Source organism: Camelus ferus, chromosome 13 (genome assembly GCF_009834535.1).
Source record: "Camelus ferus isolate YT-003-E chromosome 13, BCGSAC_Cfer_1.0, whole genome shotgun sequence".
Lineage (NCBI taxonomy): Eukaryota > Metazoa > Chordata > Mammalia > Artiodactyla > Camelidae > Camelus > Camelus ferus.
The window spans coordinates 17279816-17298613 of record NC_045708.1 but is presented as its reverse complement, the minus strand read 5'-3'; the positions used below and the strand labels follow the sequence as shown (position 1 = coordinate 17298613).

The 18798-nt window shown below is 52.5% G+C and overlaps 1 protein-coding gene across 2 annotated transcripts in view; it reads left to right on the top strand.

Moving 5' to 3' along the window:
- Positions 1-264: 264 nt before the first annotated feature.
- The window catches only part of RUNX3 (RUNX family transcription factor 3), a 60367-nt gene continuing 41833 nt past the window's right edge, over positions 265-18798 (top strand). For both annotated transcript variants that reach the window (XM_006189509.3, XM_032495515.1), the window contains exon 1: positions 265-777. In XM_006189509.3, the coding sequence (XP_006189571.2) occupies positions 720-777 (58 nt within the window). In that variant the 5' untranslated portion in view covers positions 265-719. The remainder of the gene's footprint in view (positions 778-18798) is intronic.

Genomic DNA, 18798 nt, shown 5'->3' with positions numbered 1-18798 from the left:
ACATCACGACCCAGGTGACCACCACCCAGCCAATGGGCCAAGGCCGCGAGCTGGCTTCTTGCATCCTGTGAGCTGAGGTTGGGTTGACACTGTGAAGGCCTGGTCCCTCAACCACAGAACCACAAGGCCAGGCCCTCGGCTGCCTCCGGGGCCCTGCGCTGGAGCTGGTTGGCTCCCGGTCCTCCCACCCCCGGGCCGCCCTCGCACCCACTGAGCTGGGCTCTGCAGGGGGTGAGCCTCATTCATTCATTCCGTGGTGCTTGATGCTGGGCTGGCTTTGCTCTCACTGCCCTGCGACTCCTGCCTTGGCTGCTGAAAGCCCCTTCCCGCCATCTAATGATACACTCTGCATACGCTTCTGTTGAAAATTTGTGGCAAGACATTCCTGTGGGACCGGGAATCCAAATTCTTGGGTACAAACAGAAACTTACTTTCCTTGGGGATTTTTTTTCTCTCTCGCTCACACACACACACACACACACACACACACACACACACACACACATACACACACGCTTGCGTTCTTTCCTTTTTCTTTTTCACAGCAGTAGGGGGGGAAAAGAGACGAAACAAAACAAAACAAAACACAAAAAGCAACACCACCACCACCACCCTTTTATTTTCGAAAGTAGCTAGGAAAAAATAAAACAGCGGCCAACCAAGTCCATCCCAACCCAAGCCCCTGAAGGGCTGGAACCTCGCCTTCCTCCGAGCGGGGCATGGCATCCAACAGCATCTTCGATTCCTTCCCGACCTACTCTCCGACCTTCATTCGCGGTGAGTAACGATCGCCCTTTCGGGTGGGGAGCTGTGGCCAAGCCCCGGACTGTGTCCCTCCGCTGCCTGCCCTGGCTGCCTTCAAGCGCCTGGGCTGTCTACTTTAATCCGCTGGCTTCTGAAAGCCCAAGGTGGGAAGAGGGCTTGGTAGCCACCGTGGTCTCCTGGAGTAGAACATCTTTGTGGGACTTTGCTCCCCGCCTGGTGGGGACTGTTGGTGGTGGGGGCAACGGCTACCACGAGACCTCAAGACCTCAGAGGCCAGACCTTGGAGGGTCGTGGGGTGGGGAGGACACAGGGGTGTCCCAAGGCTTCCTGCCTCACCCATGGGGCTCTGCAGCCCTAGCCCCTGGCCCACCTGGAGAGCTCAGACCTTCCACCTGAGCTCAGACACTCAGACACCAGACACCTGGCTGGCTTCTGGCCAGAGGTGTGGAGCAGGCAGGGGGTAAAGCGACACCTTGGAATCCAGAGACCTTCTCCCACCTTGCATCTCCCGAGTAACCCCTGGGGTGAGAGAAGCAGAAGGAGGAGGAGGCTGCAGGCTTTTGCTGGGAACTTGCACAGCTCTGGGTTGCCCTGAAACTGGATCAGCTTGGTGGGGTGGGCCTCGGGAAGGTTCGTGGACTTAGTCACAGGGGAGAAATAAGTGCTTCTGGGGGGCTTCTGCCTGTATTCATGGCCTAGAGGGACCCAGAGGTCTGGGTTGTGTCCCTCAAAAAGGATAAGTTTCCAGGACACCCCACTTGGAGCCTCTGATTGAGCCTGGAACTCAAGGGGAGACTTTTTCTGCCTCTGTCTGGCCTGTAAGGTGCTATGCCTGGGCCTCGGACAACCCCCTGATGCCTTCCTCCCTGCCAGAGGGAGCCCAGGTGGGGCTGCGGCACCCAAAATTGGGGGTCAAGAGGCCCTGAGTCTGAGTCCCAGCTCAGTGGCTACCATGCTGAGTGGCCATAGATAAGTTACTTAACTTCTCTGTGCCTCAGATGGCAGTCCCTCTGGCTGTGACATTCTGATTACCTGAGACTGGGAGTGGACTCTGTATGAGGGTAGTGTCTCTGGGTTAGACACGGGGATGAGTTCTCCTCCAGAACAGGGGGAGAGAGTGGCATCCAGAACACCAGGGTTTGGACGGCTGTTGTTGCCTTTTCTCAGCTGAGGTGGTCAGCCGAGACACAGACGTCGGTCTGACTGTCCATCTGCCCTTCTGCCCATCCGCCTGTCCCACTGCTGGCTAACAGAGTGACTCAGAGCCGGCTCTGGGCAGGGACTGAGGCACACTTGGGTGCTTATTGTCCAAAGGTTTCTGCAAGGGCTTATCTGACATCTGAACCTTTTCCTCCTCCCGGGAGAGAAGCTGAGGCTGGCTATGTGGCTGCAGATGGGGACTGAGTTGGGGAGGGGGGCCTGCTGTCCCCGTGGCGGGGACACTCCCATCAGACCTGACTGTGGCTGGTAACCAGCAGCAGCCCCAGGTCTGGGATCCAAGAGCCGTGGGCTCCTTCCTTCAAGCTGCTCTTATTATAACGCTGTTTCCTTTGTAGTCCTCGGAGCTAATTAAAGGCAGTTCTGTGGCAAGAAAATAAGAGTTTATAAAAACCATTTGCTGGGTCTCTGTAATCTGTATTTCTCCTTCCACGAGCAAGAAGGAGAAATGTCGAGTTCAAAACAAAGGAATTTCGGGAGACCGGACTAATGGGCCACCCACCTAGGATGGGTTTCTGAGTCCACGGGGCCTGAGAAATGGTGGAAGGTGGCAGGGAGGGGAGGGAAAGGAGAGCTGGTGGCTTTGGGCCCAGGATGTGCACAGAAACAGGAGGCTGCTGGGCAGAGCCAGCTGCTTCCTGGAGGACAGGGGTGCAGATGTGCCTTGTACGCTGGGGTATGGGGAGGCCTCCTGGTCTGGGGTCTGAGGCTTTCCCTGCAGTTCCATGTTCTGTCCGCACTGTCTGGCCCCATCTCTCCAGCCCACTTCTATTCCCCATGTTCTGCTCCCTTCAGGGCATCTGTCTCCCAAATTCTGTCTCTGGGGCTCACAGGACTCAGCTGCCAATTCTCCCCCAAAGAGATCTGACCCCTGGGTCCTGCAGGGCTCAGCTACCTGCTGCCCATGCAGGGTCCTTAACCTGCTCTGAGCCACGGACCTTTCTGGAGTTTCAAGAAGCCAAGAATTGCATTTTCAAATGCATAAAACAAAATACAAAGTACTATGAAAAAACCTAAATCTATGGAAAGAGAGCTATCAAACTATAAAAAAGCAATTTTGTGACATCGTGACCACGTGCCTTTGCAGTAACAGAGTGAAAAGATAGTCACAGCGGAGACAGTTACGGAGTCACGCAGCTGTGATGAGCATGCACAGTATTTTAAGAGAAACTGTGATGGCCCTGATGGGACTGAAAAGTATTTGTGATTTCCTTTGGTGACAAAATCACTGTGGAAATTTGTTAGAGATCAGTGAAAGGAAAGATGTCATGTGTTTCCCCACCAAGTTCACGGGTCTCAAGACATGACTGCCCCTAGAGAGCTTTTTAAGTTGGATTCCAGATTCCAGAATGCCTCTCAGTTCCCTAGGACAAAGAGGTTTGGGAAGAGGGTGGAGAGACATTTGATTTTCACGTAAAGTAGAGGGTGGGGAGGAGCAAGAAGAGGATAATGTTTAATCCAAAGAGCTGGCAGACTGATGGCAGAATTCCAGGCACTGAGATGGAGGTGTGAGAAGGCGAAGGGAGATACTGGGGTGCCCCGGGCCCTGAGCAATTCTCCACCTCCCCTCCTCTCCTCTCTTGGGATTCTCCCAGGCAGGAGAAGGGATATGAGTCCTCTCTGGCAAACGGGGAAGCTGAGGCCTAATGACACACTGCGTGACTATGGGCAAGTCCCTTCCTGTCTCTAGGCCTTGGTTTCCCCACAAATATGGGTGATGGCCTTGAGGATGCCCGAGGGCCCGCCCACAGCTCCACCGAGGGCCGGCACCTTTATTCTGGACCTGCTGCATTAGGTCCTTCTCTGTATCCCCCAGGACGTCCCGCTTGCAGCAGGTCCCCCTCACAGCACCCCACAGGAAAATCACTCTCCCCAGGACACTGAGGAGGGAGGGAACCAGAGGAAATGGGCCTAAATTGCCACAGGCAGGAATCAGGAGGCCCCCGGGAGAGAGAGGTTTTTCTTTATTCAGTAATTCCACAAAAGCTTATCAAGGAGCAGAGTTCTGAGACTCCAGCTGGGGCTCTGGCATCAGACTGTCTGGGCTCAGGTCCTGACTCTGCCTTTCACTAACTGTGTAGCCCGGAGCAAGTTCCTTTACCTCTCTGTACCTCTGCTCCCCCATCTGTAAAATGGGAATGATGATTACACTAACCTCACGGGGCTTTGGAGGGAATTAAGTGAGCAGGGTGCCGGGCACAGAGTAAGTGCTCAATAAATGTGCTCATTTTTAAAAATTACCATAAGCCTGGAGCTCAGGTACAAGGGTGACTAGGTCAGGGTCTCTACCCTCAAAGAGGTCACAGTCTGGTGTAGAAAGAGATGAGTCAACCAAAAATTGCACTGAGGTATGATAAAAGTTCATCAGGGTACCAGGGGCTGGAAGATCACCTGGGGGGTTGAGAGGACAGTTCCCTGGAAAAGTGATGCTGGTGCTGGGTCTTGCAGGGTGAGGAGGTGACACATGGGGAAAGGACATGGGCCAACGTGTGGAGGCAAGAAAGGATGAGACAACGCAGGGCGCCTCCTGGGAGGGCTGGAGGGCACGGTGCAGGGTGAGCTGCCAGAGGGGGACCAGGACAGGACCGTCTGGCCGGAGCTCTCTCAGCCGTGGAGGGGGGGTAGTTGCCGGTAGCTGCTCCCCTGAGGACACCTGGGAGAAATGGGAAACGGCCTCTCAGGCAAGAGGCACGTCTGTGTGGAGGCAGAGGGTGAACCAGATGGCCCTGGGCAGGTCTCGCTGGGATGGTCTGACTCAGAGCTCACTGGACAGGGAGGGAGCTGCCCTGACCAGAGAGGTCACTCACTGCGTTCTTTGCTCAGCTCTGGGCAGTGGCCGAACATCGGGGACTCTCCCGAGTCCCAGGCACCCCAGGATGGTGGGTCACCCTGAGCAGGACACCCTTGATGGCCTCCCCTCCCCCACAACCCCAGGAGATGAAGGGACTGACCACCAGCCGTCCCACACCCACCATGGCGCTTGCCTGGCGCCACCTCTGCGGGGCCCCTTTGACGGCGGCTCCTGAGGCCGCCCTGCACACACCCGTCTCCTCAGACCACCCTGCCTGTCCAAAGTGCCCCCGGGGCTGGAAGGGCATTCCTGGGAGTCCCCCTCAGCCACAGGGTCTGGGCGGGCATGAGCTGGCCCCACACAGTGGGACTGTGTGTCCAGGCCTCACCCGCGCCCACTACGGCGGCCGGCGGCCCCCAGCAGCCCCACTGGTCACATAGAGAGCCCATTGACACCTCAGCCTTGAGGTGGCTGCATCAAAGCTGAGCTTGCTAGGCCACCTGAGGGGGTGGGGGAGTGTCCAGGAGGGGGGCGGCCAGGAGTCGGATGCCCCTGAGCAACAGGGCCTAAAAACCCGAACTTCCAGAAGGCTCTTCCAGAGGGCAGGGAGGCAGCAGCATGCCCTGACCCCAGCCTCACCTCTGAGCCAGTCTAGACTCCTCCATGGGTGGGGAGACAGAGGCCTGGGCTCAGGGTTCAGGGGGGCAGCTGTAACACAAGCCCTGACTCCCATCTCCTGGGGATGCCTTGTCTACAGACCCTTCCTCAAATCCCCCACGCAGAGTGTGCCCCACTGGCAGCTGGGGAGTCTCACCCAAACTTCAAGACTGCACTCATACTCACTCTCTGCCAGGAGTCTTCCCCGGGACCACCTGCAGCCACCAGGGAGCCCTGGCCGCCTGGATCTTCCAGGACCCGGGCAGCCGTGGGACTCAGCCACTCATTCCCACCTTAGCGCCGAGCAGCCTGCCTTCCATGGAGGAAGTGAAAGGGAGGAGGAAGGGAGGAAAGGAGGGCTTTACCTCTCAGGTGGTTTGGAACCCGGGCCCACTAGCACCTGCCTTGAACCAGCACCTCCTGCAGGAGGCCCCAGGACACAGCAGGGTTAGGAAAACGGGCCAGAGAGAGACCTGGTCCTGCCATGGGACACCACAAGGAGCAGGAACAGTGAGTGAATTCAGGACAATGTTGGAGCTGGCCGGTAGAGAGTGCCTCTGCCTTGTTTTATAGATGGGGAAACTGAGGTCCAAAGAGGTGTGTGGTCTTGTGTGAGGCTGAATTTCGCAGCAGGAACACTGACTTCTCTCAGCTACCCGAGGACCAGCCATCACCCTCGTGCATGGTTTAGGAGTCAGACCAGGTTTAAGCTGTTCAGTAGCCGGGGGACCTAACATGTTAGTTCACCTCTTTGAGTCTGTTTCCTCCTGTGTAAGACGGAGCTTCAGTGGTTGCAAGAGACAACGTGGCCCTGCCCTGAAGCCCCGCAAGCCACGCATGGTCTGTAGTGAGCGCTCACTCAGCACAACCACCTCCTCCAGCCCCTCGGCTCTGCCTCTTGCCACTTGGCAGATGTTCACACATCTCACCCCACTGCTCCATCTCCAACACTGACCCCCTTGTGTTGCAGACGTATGCATAGCAGAGACTGTAAAGGGACTTCCAGACTCCTTGTCAATGGCTCCCAGAATTGGGGATGGAGAAGAGGGTGCTCTCTGGGAAAGAGGCAACATGAAATGCAGTTATGAGCCCAGGCTGCAGCCAGGCCCTGCCACTTCCTCACCGTGTGGCCTCGGATAAAGTGCCTCACCTCTCTGAGCTCAGTTTTCTCATCCATAAAATGGGGGAGAAAACACAGTAGCTGCTTCAAGATTTGTTGGCTGAGATCATGTGTATTATGTGCTTAATACAAGGCTTGGTGCAGAGGCAAGGCCTCCATAAATGCTGGAAATTATTACTATTTCATGTTCTCGCTCCTCCTGGACAAAAGTCTGACTCTGAACAGGATGGGGCAGGTAATAAACCCACCTCTCTCCTCTCAAGGCCCAGCCTAATGGCCGCCTCTTCTGGGGAGCCTTCCCAGGTCCCCCCTTCTCCCCTCCAGGCCTCAGGAGTGCCCTGCCCCCACCCTCACCCACCCCAACCCCCCTCCTGTCCAGAATGGTGCTCCTGGGAGCAGGTGAGGTTCGGCGCTTCTTGCTGAGTGGATGGAGGAGAGGGAGGGTGAAAGGACCAACACTGACCCCCGAGAGGGTTCCAGCTTCTCCCTTCACTTCCCCCTTTGCTGTCTGGCTCATTCTTTGAAGTGCTTGCTGATGGGAGCCCAAGCTCTCACGTCCAATCGGCACAGCCTTGTGAAGGTTTAGGTTCCTCTTTGGGGTTTTCTTTTGCGTCTGGGAAAAGTGTTTTTGGCAAAAGGTTCAGACTTACGTGTGGGCGGACAGGGCAGATGCCTGTAACTTATGATTCGTAGGGGTGACTGAAGTCAGCCCCCCAGAACATCCTTCATTGTATGACACGGAGCCTGAAATTCCGTTGCAGCACTCTGCCCCTTGGGGGTCAAGTGTTGTCCAGCTGGGATTTTTCAGAACAAGTGTCCCTCTTGTCATGCACACTTCAGTGTCAGTGAGTCCACTGTCTGCTCATCTTTGTTAAGAGGAGACTAGCGACTGGGGTTCGAGCAAGCAGAAGGTGTTACAGGAAGGAAAACTTGGGGCACTCAAATGAAAGGAGGTGAAAGGAAAGGGAGGGGGAGGAGAGGAGAGATTCATTTTGGTCACGCCCTGCCCCAGCCGCAACTCACCCGAGTGCCCAGTGGCTAAAGACCAACACTCAAGAAGTGCCCCCACCCTGAGGGCTTCCCTTCCGCCTTCCGTCCTTCCTCAGTGAACCTGACATCTGCCCTCGCCCCCCACGCATGGAGGAAGCCCTGCTGAAGGCCTGCCCGCATCTCTGGGCTCCCTTGTGTCACTGGGTGACACCTCAGGGCCAGGATGGTTGGGGTAAGGAGCCCCATGTTCGGGGTGGTGGGGGCTCGTGGTGTGAGCCTGGTTCTCCCCTACAGAGCAGTCACATCCCTTCCCAGGGGCTGGAGGGGCATCTGTGGGAACGAGACCACCTTAGAGAAAAGACTGGGAGGAAAATGAAAATGTTGCAGTTGCTGCTACATGATGCAATGATGGTGGGGAGCCTTTATTTCTAGTTCTCTTGGTGATTGTAGGTTTTCCAAACTTTTAAACACTGAACATGTATTACTCGTAGATTAGCGGGAGCACTCTTTAAAAAAAAAAAAAAAAACAAGAGAGAGGAAGAGGCAGGCCCACTCTCCCAGGAGCAGGTGAGCTGGGCCTCCCGTCAGCCGGGGCTGCAGCATGGGGCTGGTCTGCTCCCACCCAGCCAAGGCGCCAATGGCCACCCTTCATCTTTCTGCCTCTTTCCAAGTTGCCGTGTCTGTCACCCTCCTCCGCAGCCCTCCCTCTCTGGCTGTGGAGCAAGGGTCTGCCTGGGCTGGGCAGAGCCGTGAATATAGCAGGTGCTTGGGAAATGCCTGTGGCCTGCATTGTGGTCCCAATCTGAAGACAGTTTCCCTGCACAGGGAGGGTTTCCCTGGGTTCTCCCATTCCCAGTGCCCAGGATTTGGGATGTGATGTGGGCCAGCTGGTGCTGCTGATCATTCAATGGACGTTTACTGAGCATCAGCTGCAGGCCAAACACTGTTCTGGGTACTGAGGATTCAGGAACGAACAAAACAGAGGTGCCTGCCCTCCTGGAGCCGAAATCCTAGTGATGTGTGGGAAGAACTGGCGTCAGGAAAATGCCCCAGGGAGAGAGGTTAGCTGAGAGGCTTATGCCCTTTCTATTGATGTAGAATCTCAGCCTTCTAGAACTTATGTAAACGCACCCATTACTGCACCCATCACAGCTCTGTGTCCTGGACATCACCACCTCCACTGCAGACATGAATAAACAAACAGATGCAGAGTGATGGGTGATGTGCCAAAACTAATATTTCAGAGGAGGAAGACACTGAGGAAGGGAGAAGGGAACCACATTTGTGGATGACCTTCTGTGTGTCAGGCACTGTGGTAGTTCCTTTGTGAACGTATCTCATTTCAGTTAATTAATTCATCTCTAATCCATGTAGTAGGTGTTATCGATATTATCCCCATTTTACAGTTGGGAAAACTGAGGTTCAGCTGAGGAAAGTAACCAAGGTCATATAGCTTGTAACTGGCGAAGCCCAAATTCATGGCAGAATCTGTCTGATATCAAAGCCAGCCCAACAAAACTCTTCTTTCTACCTGGCAGACATCTCTTAAGGTCCAGGCTCACCACCTCCATGGGGCCCTCCCTGATTCCTCCAGTCCAGATGACTCATACTCTCCCCTGTGCAACCAGAGTACCTTCAGACTCTTCTCAAAAACTTCCAGAAGGCTTCCTAAAAGGGGTAGAATCTGAGATAGGTAGATTTGGGCAGGAAGGAACATTGGTGGTCCAGGCAGAATTAATGGCATGGGCAAAGGTAGGGAAGAAGGACCATGTAGGGAAGACTTCTTAGAGATGGAAGGGCTTGTGGGTCTTATGGCGATGTTGAGGGAGAAGAGGCTGGAAAGCAGGTGGGCCGGGCCTAGAGTTTGGGCATGGCCTCAAGGCAGTAGGGGTCCAGGCAGGATCGAGCTGGGCAGTGATATAGGGCAGAGCATCCTGTGATGCACTGGGCCGCTCTCTGAAATAGGCCAATGTAGACGTGCGCCTTGAGCTCATATAAGTGTGTGAACAGAGACCACAGGGGCCCTCCCGCACCCGCCCGCGAGCCCTATTTTTATCACTCTCTAGACACACATCGGAGCAACCAAAGCAAACTTGTTCTCAGGCACGTAGAGTGCGCCATGGATCGGCATGTCTGTGGTCTGATGAGGACAAGTTGACGGTTCAGAGCCGTCAAAACAAGACCCAGGGAGAATCCCAGGACGAGTGCTGTCAACACAATTTGCAGGGCACAGTGCAAAAGGAAAATGCACAGCCCCTTGTTCAAAAGTCATTACGAATTTCAGGAAGGCAACCGTAGAACATGAAACCCAATGTTCAGCTCTTCTAAGCAAGGGACCTTTGTGACTGTGTGGCCTTCGCGCCAGTGAAGTCGGCCCTGCCTAGAACAGCCCGAGGCTGGAGGGGCCCTGGGCCTGAAAATAAACTTCTGTCTGCCTTTCATTCTTCTGGGCTTCATTCCTTTGACTTGTGCAGGCCTCCATTCTTCATGAGCCCACAGTTTAAAAAATAGTAATAATAAATGAAGTCTTGGGTGGGAACATACTTTGAAGCTTTTAGAACCAGCAAGAACATGAAGGAAAACATGAATCCGCCCAGCATCCCCACCCCACCTGCGTTTTAGGTTGTAGCTCACCTGAAGGACCTAGGAAATTTAAAAATAAATTCTGTAATCTCAAGACCCAGAGAAAACTGCTATCATTTAGTGTATTTCCTGCTAGACTTTTTTCCCTGAGTCTGGTTTTTGCCTCTAGAAGGTCTCTTCCCTCTATGGGTGAGGCCGCACAGAGACTTATGACATACCCAGTAACCTCACTGACAATGTTAATCATCGTTATGCATCTATGTCGGGATATGTAGTGGAAAAGTCTAGAGCAATGCAGTCCAGTCGGACTCTGATGATGAAAATGTTGTCTGCACTGCCTGATACTGTAGCCTCTCACTGCATGTGAATATTGAGCACTTAAAATGCACCTGCCAGGTCCACAACTAGTGCGACTGAGGGACTGAATTTGTAATATTTTATTTTAATTATTTTAATTTAAATAGCCACATGTGGCTAATGGCTACCTTGTTGGACCATCCAGCTCTAGAAGAGTGTATGCCCGACTGTGAGCCCAGGTTATCTCTTGAGGTGAGAGTATGGAGTTTTTCATTTTCCAAATCAAAATGTTTGAAAAATCTTATACACAATAGTCACAGATTGCTTTTGTAAGCAGAAGAAAGCTATGAAAGATTTTAAGTAATATATTCAATGCTATAGGGAAAACAAAACTTTAGATTTTTAAAAGCATGTCACCAAGGAAGACTGATCTGGGCAGAATGAGATCTATTTTTATTTTCGCTATCAATGTTCAGGAGAAAGACTGGGGTTTAGAATCAGAAGCTGTGGGTTTGCCTCCCGTATCTGCCTCTTACTGGCTGTGTGGCCACTGAACCTCTGTGAACCTCAATTTCCTCATCTGTAAGATGGGGATATTGATGCTACTGACCTCCCCGGGATGCTGTGGGGACTGAAATCAGACAATGGCTATGAGAATGGAGGGGACCAGCTGAGCTGTGGAAGCGAGTTACTGGAGGTGTTTTCTGTAGAGGTGGAAACTCTCATCTCTGTGAGGAATCTGCTCACAGCTCTCACTCCTGTCTGCCCATTCCTAGAAACCAGGAAATGAGGAGGACATCTCCCAGCGTGTGTTCAGCAGATGTCATCAGCGTGTGTTGAGCAGAAAGGCAGGGGACTCTGTGACCAGATAAGATTGAGAATGAGTGTATCAAACAATGTTCATTAGAGGGTTTTGTTGCAGGACTTTTCAGAGCTTTTGATATGCTAACGAACACTGGGTTCTCCAAGGGGCTGATGTGCTGAGAGCCCGCATTGGGAAAAGCTGCTTTGGAGAGAGCTGTCAAATCCACCGTGGCTACAAGTGCCGTGGGAGAAGAGAGTTATCTTTCCAAGGACTTAAGAAATTGTGTGAGACTTGAAAGGAAAATTTGCTGAGTCCTAAATACAAAAGGAAAAGTGCAAAATTGAAGCTAATAAATGCATCCTTGTCTAGAAAATATCAATTATGATAACTCAACTCTTTTTTTCAATAGGACCTGATTTTTTAATTTTTAATTTTTTTAACCTTTTTTATTGAATTATAGTCAGTTTACAATGTTGTGTCAAATTTCAGTGTAGAGCACAATTTTTCAGTTATACATGAATCACCTCTTAAATAGTCATATTAGCAGTAAACACTTACATAGCTCTTACCACATGCCAGGCACTAAGTGCTTCACATAGCTTTACTCATTTAATCCTCATTAGCCTACAAAATAAATGCTATTATTAAGCCTGTTTCATCGATGAGAAAACAGAAGCCCAGAGAGGTTAAACCACCTGCCCAAGATCATCCAGCCGCTCGATGAGATTGAGACCTGCATCCAGGGCCTTGCACCTCACCACAGCACAGTGGCTGAGAGTTAATCAAAATTTTCCCAGATCAAGGAACATCCCTTGGTTTCCACTGGCCTCCTTCCTGGGAAGAGCTGGGGGCACTTCCACAAGCCTGGCCAATCAGAATCAGCTCTGTCACTTTTTTGCTGAGTTGAGTTATTGCCTTTTCTGGGCTTTAGTTTCCTCATCTAAGAAGTGGGCCAGTAATCATTTGAGGACCAAGAAGGGGGCGGTTTGTAAAACACAGTGCACAGTCTAATTAGAAGGTGGTCCTCTCCTTCACCAGTGCATAGTTCGGGAAACTGAGGCATGGAGCAATGGGAACAGGGGGAGAGGTAGAGGGGAAGCTGAGCCAAAGTTGAGCTGAGAAAGTACTCAAGGAGCCAGGCCAAAATCCTGTGGCTGGCCCAAGTCCACACATGGCACAAGCAAAGGGCTCCCTTCTCATTTGGCAGGGCCCCTGCCATCCTTCTCATAGAAGCACTTTGGTGGGGGCCTCTCCCTCTGGGATCCTCTCCCTGAGCCTCCTAGCTCTCTTAGGGGTCCCTCCCATCTAGTGCAGGTTCCGTTTAATCCAGTACCTGCCCAAAGCCTACTGCCTGGGCATCCTGCAGAAGTCCTCTGGAATTCTCCTCTTGGGTCCCCTGTGCGGGGTGAGGGGCACACAGACGTGCCTTTGCCCCTGTTCATGGACCCCCTGGCTTGCCACAGGTATGCTCCTCTGCCCTGAGTCATCTCTGAAATTGACTGTGTGCCAGTACGGGGCTCGACACTTCATAGAACCAGCACTAACTCTCACAACCCCACAAACTCGGTGTTTTTCTCCCTATTTTGCAGAGGAATAAAGTGAGGCCCAGAGAAGTAAAGCCACTTGCCTAAGTTCACACAGTGTATAGGTTATGGAGGTGGGGTTCGAACCCAAGCTCTGCTCACCACCACCACGGAGTCCCCCATGGGCGCAGCCCAGTGCACAAAAGGCAGCTCTTGAGTACACATGCTCAACTACACACCCCATGCTCCCTCTGCACCCCTGCATGTCAAGGGCTTTGTTGCTGGGGTGGAAGTTGGGTGACTGGCCCTCCTGTCTGAGCTGGGTCCCTCCCTCAGAAAGGTCCATCTTCACAGGCTGTAACCCATGGGGTGGTGCAGGGCTCCAAGCTTGGAAGGGACCCCTGCACTTGGGTTTAATGCTCTGCGGTTGCCTTTTGCCATTCTTAAGAACTTTATCTTTGGACCGGTGCTTTATAAGCGAAGTCCAAGTCCGATGGGACAGTGGAGCATGTGCAGGGCCTTGGAGCTTGGGCTCTGTCCTGCTTCACCATGGGGAGTGGGCCCTGGGCATGAGTGGGGAGGACAGGTGCACATGACTCAGACGTAAGTTTTCGGGTGGGGACCTGGGTGTCTGTGAGGGTTGCACTCACCCTACAAGTATGTCCATGTCCAAGGAAGTGCCTGGAAGAAAGCAAAAGACTTTTTTTCTGCTTTTTGAATAGGGGCCTTGTATTTTCATTTTGCACCGGGTGCCACAAATGAAGTAACTGGCCCTGCCTGAGGACTGAGGGGAACATTGAAGGGGCCCCAAAGATACAGCGCAGGTTGAGAGGGAGCCCAGATCAGACCGGCGGTGCTTTTTCCTACGTGAGAGGAGGGAGAGATAGCTCCTAAAGTCTCCTGGGGTATCCCGGGCCTTGTCAGGAAGAAAAGACCCCGTTCAAAGGCTTGGGGACATGGAAGTCCCCTCATCAGTGGCTGCCCTGAACTCAGCAAGGCTACCTGGGGCTGCTGAGTGGGTGTGCTCCAGCTCAGACTCCTGGGTGGCCCCATGGTCTGCATGGAGGCTCACCCTTTGGCCAAGGCAAGAGAGGAGCTGGGCTTCTCTGCCCCTCTAATGGGGCAGGCCCCAGGCCTACACCCAGCCCCCTGCCCCAAGGAGGCTTGGCACAGAGTGGTGGGCCTGGGGTTGTGGGTGGGCTTCTGATGGCCTCCCTGCCCAAGGGGACAATGGACAGATGAGGAGGCACCTGATCTTGGATTTTGGGCACATCATGGCCAACGAAAAGCTCATAGAGGCCCCTGCTGATCAGAGGAGGCAGGACCACAGCTCAGTCAGTGACAACCTGGACAGGGATCAAGGTGTGGTCAGGGTTAGGGCTGTTTGTGGCTATCTGGGGGCTCCAATTAGGGCCTTGTCTGTCTTGTTCAGGGCCAAGTCCCCAGTGCTGAGCTAGATCTGATTCCTAGGAGGTGCTCAGCAAATACCACCGGAGGAATGAATAATCGAACAGTTCTCCCAGGGGAGTGGAGCCTTGGGCCCTGGGAGAATCTGCAGTTTCACACTAGCCAGACCTGGGTTCAAATCTTAGCTCTGCCGCTTACTCCCTGAGGGAAATATTTACCCTCCCTTTCACTCAGTTTCCTCACCTGCACAAGGGGGAGAATACAGTACAGAGAATTACCTAAGGCAATATTTAAAGTGTGCCCTCTGTGAAATGCTCAGGACCTGAGAAATAAGATGACTGTGTGTTAAGAAGTTCCACAGAGCCCTTCCTCCTCAACGATGCTCACAGTATTCACTCTGGCACTAAGATTTCAGGCCTCAACATTTTTTTAAGTGTTTTTCTATATTTTCCAGGTTTTTTTCATTGTGTGTATATTACTTGTATCCCAGGGGCAGGGTGTGTTATGTGAGGGACTCAATTAATGTTGTTTATTAACAGTATTGTTTTAAGCAGACAATAAAAAGGAGGCAAGTCAGAGTCAGCTCCCCTCAAGCCTTCACTGGGGTCCCAGCTCCCAAAGGCCCTGACAGCCTCCCATGCCCTCCCCAGCATGCACCCCTGCCCTCCCTGCACCCCTCCCTCACGTGCACCCCTTCCCCATGTGCATCCCACCTTCAGGTTAGACCAGCCCCAACCAAGCGGTTCTGGGTAGGATCTGAGGGTGTAGTGGGGCCTCTGTCACAAGCTGCCCCAGCACAGCAACCAACGTCTGGTCCTGCCTCCACCTGAGGCCCCCAGGCCCGAACCCCACGCTCGACGCACCCCCACCATGTGGGTGTGAACACACATGCACTCATAGAGGCAAACACACGTCAGAGGCCGCACCCACTGTGACAGACACTCGACTTTTCAGGAACCCCTGCCTGTGGGGACCAAGGGACACCTGGTGGTGTGGTCTGAGGGAGGCCACAGGGGAAGCGGCTTTGCCCCTACCCAGGCTGGTCCCCGCTTCTCTGGCCAAGAAGTTCTTCCTCTTCCTGAGGGTCCCCAGACACCTGCTTCTAGATGAGTAAGGCCTCACTGGAAACCCAGTAAGGCCTCACTGGAAACCCAGTTCAGAAGGAGGTTTTCCAGCTGGGAGACGCTTCAGAGATGGCCCGGAGCGGACCCATCATCTGACAAGTGGGGAAACTGAGGCCAAGATGGGAGAGACCTGCCCTGGGTCACCCCCGGAAGGAGAAGGCAGAGGAGGTGGAGGCACACAGGAGGGAGGGCGGTGAGGAAGGCAGGCGTGGTCCAACCTCTCTGGGCTTCGGTTTCCCCGCCCATCACATAGGAACTACTTGGGGACCTTCCAGCTCCAACAGTCCGATTGGCTGGGAGCTCTGGAAGGTTCCGGGCAGCTCCAGATGAAGTCCATTCAGCTCCCTGGCTGGTGGGGGAAAGAGGATGCAAATAGGAGGGGCCCCCAGGGACCTGGGTTAACCCCCTGAACTCATTTCTGGCCTCTTCTTCCTGTGGGGTGGGTTAAAAAATAGCCTCCCATCTGCCAGAGCTGGTTGGGGGAGGCTCCATCTGGGGCTACCAGGTCCTCCCAGCCCAGCCTGGGACTGAGACTTGCCCACTCCAACCCCCCAAGGACCAGGCTTGGCTGCCTGTGATGACGTGGCCTGTCTGACAGAGTTCTCTCTCCCTTTGACTCAGCGCTAAGTATTACCACGGCTGTGCTCAGGGCAGCCACAAGCCCAGGAGACCATTGTCTGAATCCCTGCTCTCTCATTTTATAGATGGAGAGGGCGAGGCACAGTGCTCTCAGGGCACACACGCGTCAGGACGGGGGCAGGATCTGGTCGCCCGGCTTTTAAGCTAAAGCTCTGTGCTTGCTTCCTGGGGATGCTGGAACTGTACGCTATCAAGTAGCAGGCAGCAGGGCAGTGGGAAAAGGTCTCTGCTTCCCCAGATTACAAGGCTCCCAGCTCCCTAGGGCAGAAAACAGTGGTCTACACAGGTACAGAAGAGTCAGCTTTATACCGAGTCAGGACAAACTGGGGTGGACCCCAGATGCCCTGATTCCCTGCCCTGTGACCTCAGCCAAGGCACTTAGTTCTCAGACCTTCAGTGTTCTCATCTATAAGATGGGACACAGCCATCCCTACCTCCCAGGGTGATTGTGAGGACACACTGAGATGCACAGGTCCACAGTGAAGCAGGATCAGGTTGTGATCGTGGTCATCTCTGAGGCTGTTTTGGTTGGAACCAAGTGTCTGAGATGGAAACAATGAGCCTTAGACCGTAATGTGGACAAATAGCTAAATAAATGGGTATTTTCAGCCTGGATGGAACGAGTAAGGCCTTGGATATAGATGGGGCTTTTCTTCGGAGGAAGTCAAATAATCCCCCTGGTTTTCTTCCAAGCCCAGAAGGCTGAGGCTGATGGTAAGAGTGGGACTGGAGACCAGTGGGCAGGCAGTGTCGAGAGCTCAACAGTGTCCACACTGGGCTCCCAGTCCTGGAACTTGTCCTAAGGGAAAAATCAGGGACGTGGCTAAGGTGTTCCCGGCAGTGTCTCCATAACTGAAATCCAAAAACACCCCAAAGAGCTGACCACGAGGGAACACCATGGTGGTCCAGCCAGAGGTGGGGGGCTCTTCACACTCTTAGCCCCACCATGCTCGGTCAGTGCAGTCACGTCACCTGTTGTCAGGGAGAGGATTAATCACACAGGGCAATGCACACTACATATTAGTGAGTGAGTTTCAAAAGCAGGTTCTAAACATGTACTCTATGTTCCCACCATTAGAAAAGAATGATGGAAGGGAGGGAGAGGGGAGGGAGGGAAGAAATTAAATCTATATATACAGTAAGAATACCAGAAGGCTAAAAGACAAAATATTAACAATTGTTCTGGGTGGCAGAATTATGAGTGGTTTTAATTTTCCTCTTCATAATTTTATTACTTTCCAATTTTTCTTTAATGAATGTGTATTATTCTTATAATCAGGAAAAAATGTGTTTTGTTTCAAGAGATGGGAGTGGGTAAGGATTAGAGACTGACCTTCCCCTTTCACAGATTCTAAAACTGAGTCCCAGAATGAGAAAGATGTTCACTCATTCACTCACCCATTCATTCACTGCTCACTCATTCATTCCTTTGCCCTTAAAAGCTTCTGGAAAGCCCCCTAGAGCCAGGCTCAGCTTAAGTTCCACAGACAAAGAGCTGAAAGCGACTCAGTTCTGTACTCAGGGAGGGCACAGTCTAGGGGAGCCAAGGACACAACAGCAAGTCTTCACGGTGCATTCAGACAGGGGCCACGGAGTAGTGAAGAGAGAGGGGCCAAGTCCATCTCCTCTGATGGGAGCATCAGAGACAGCCTCACAGTGAAGCAGGATCAGGACAGGGCTTTGATGTATGAACGGGAGTTCTGCACTCAGGAAAAGGAGGAAGCCACCCCTCACAGAGGCACCATGAACCATTCGAGGGAAAGGATCCACTGTGTGTGGGGAAGTATACCAGAAAATAAAGCTGAGCCAGGTTCTTCAAGTGTCCTGAACTGTCTGGCTCTGCCACTCCATGGCTGTGTGACTGAGCAAGTTACCATGCCTTCTGGGCCTCAGTTTCCTCACCTGGGAAATGGGCTAACGACCTCATTGGGTTACTGCAAGAACTGAGTAAATTGACAATTGTAGTGGACTCAGAACAGCACCTCATCTGTAGGAAGGGCTGTGGAGTTGTTTGCTTTTATTATTTGCTGTTATTTATACTTGATCCTGTAGGCATTCTGGAAGCCAAAAGGATTTTTAGCTAGAATTTAATGTTCATTCACTCATTTATTTATTTCACTCATTCAACAGATATTTACTGAGATCCTAGTTGGAACCCAAGCACGTTTTTAGGCACTGGGAGTAGAGTTGCCATACAAAATACAGGACACTCAAATTATTTGAACTTCAGATAAATAATGAATAATTGCAATCATTGGGACAACTGTATACTAAAAATGTGTTTGTTGTTTATCTGAAATTCAATTTAACTGAGTGTTCTGTATTTTTATTTGCTAAATCTGGCAACTCTAACTGGGAAAGTGAAACCAAATGAAAAATACCTGGAGTTGGCATTCTGGGAGGAAAAGAGACAATTCATACTTGAAGGTGTAATTTATTAGGCAACAACAAATGTGCCGCAGAAGTATAAACCAGGGAAGAAGGAGGTATTAGTAACCTGATGCTGCTGTAACAAATTACCACAAATGCAGTGGCTTAAAACAACACTCATGTACTGTCTTACAGATCTAGGGGCCAGAAGTCCTATGTGAGTCTCACTAAGATCAAGGTGTTGGTAGAGCTGTGTTTCTTTCTGAAGGCTACGGGAGAATCCATTTCCTCATCTTGTCCAGCTTCTATAGGCCATTCGCTTTCCTTGGTTAGTGGCCCCTTTCTCTGTCTTCACAGCCAGCAACATCAGGCCAAGTCCTCCTCATGCTGCCACCCTGTGGTTCTCCAATCAGTTTTCCATATCACATCTCCTGTCTTCTTCTGTGCCTCTCTCTTCCACTTATAAGGACCCTTGTGATGTACCGGGCCCAACCAGATCATCCAGGCTA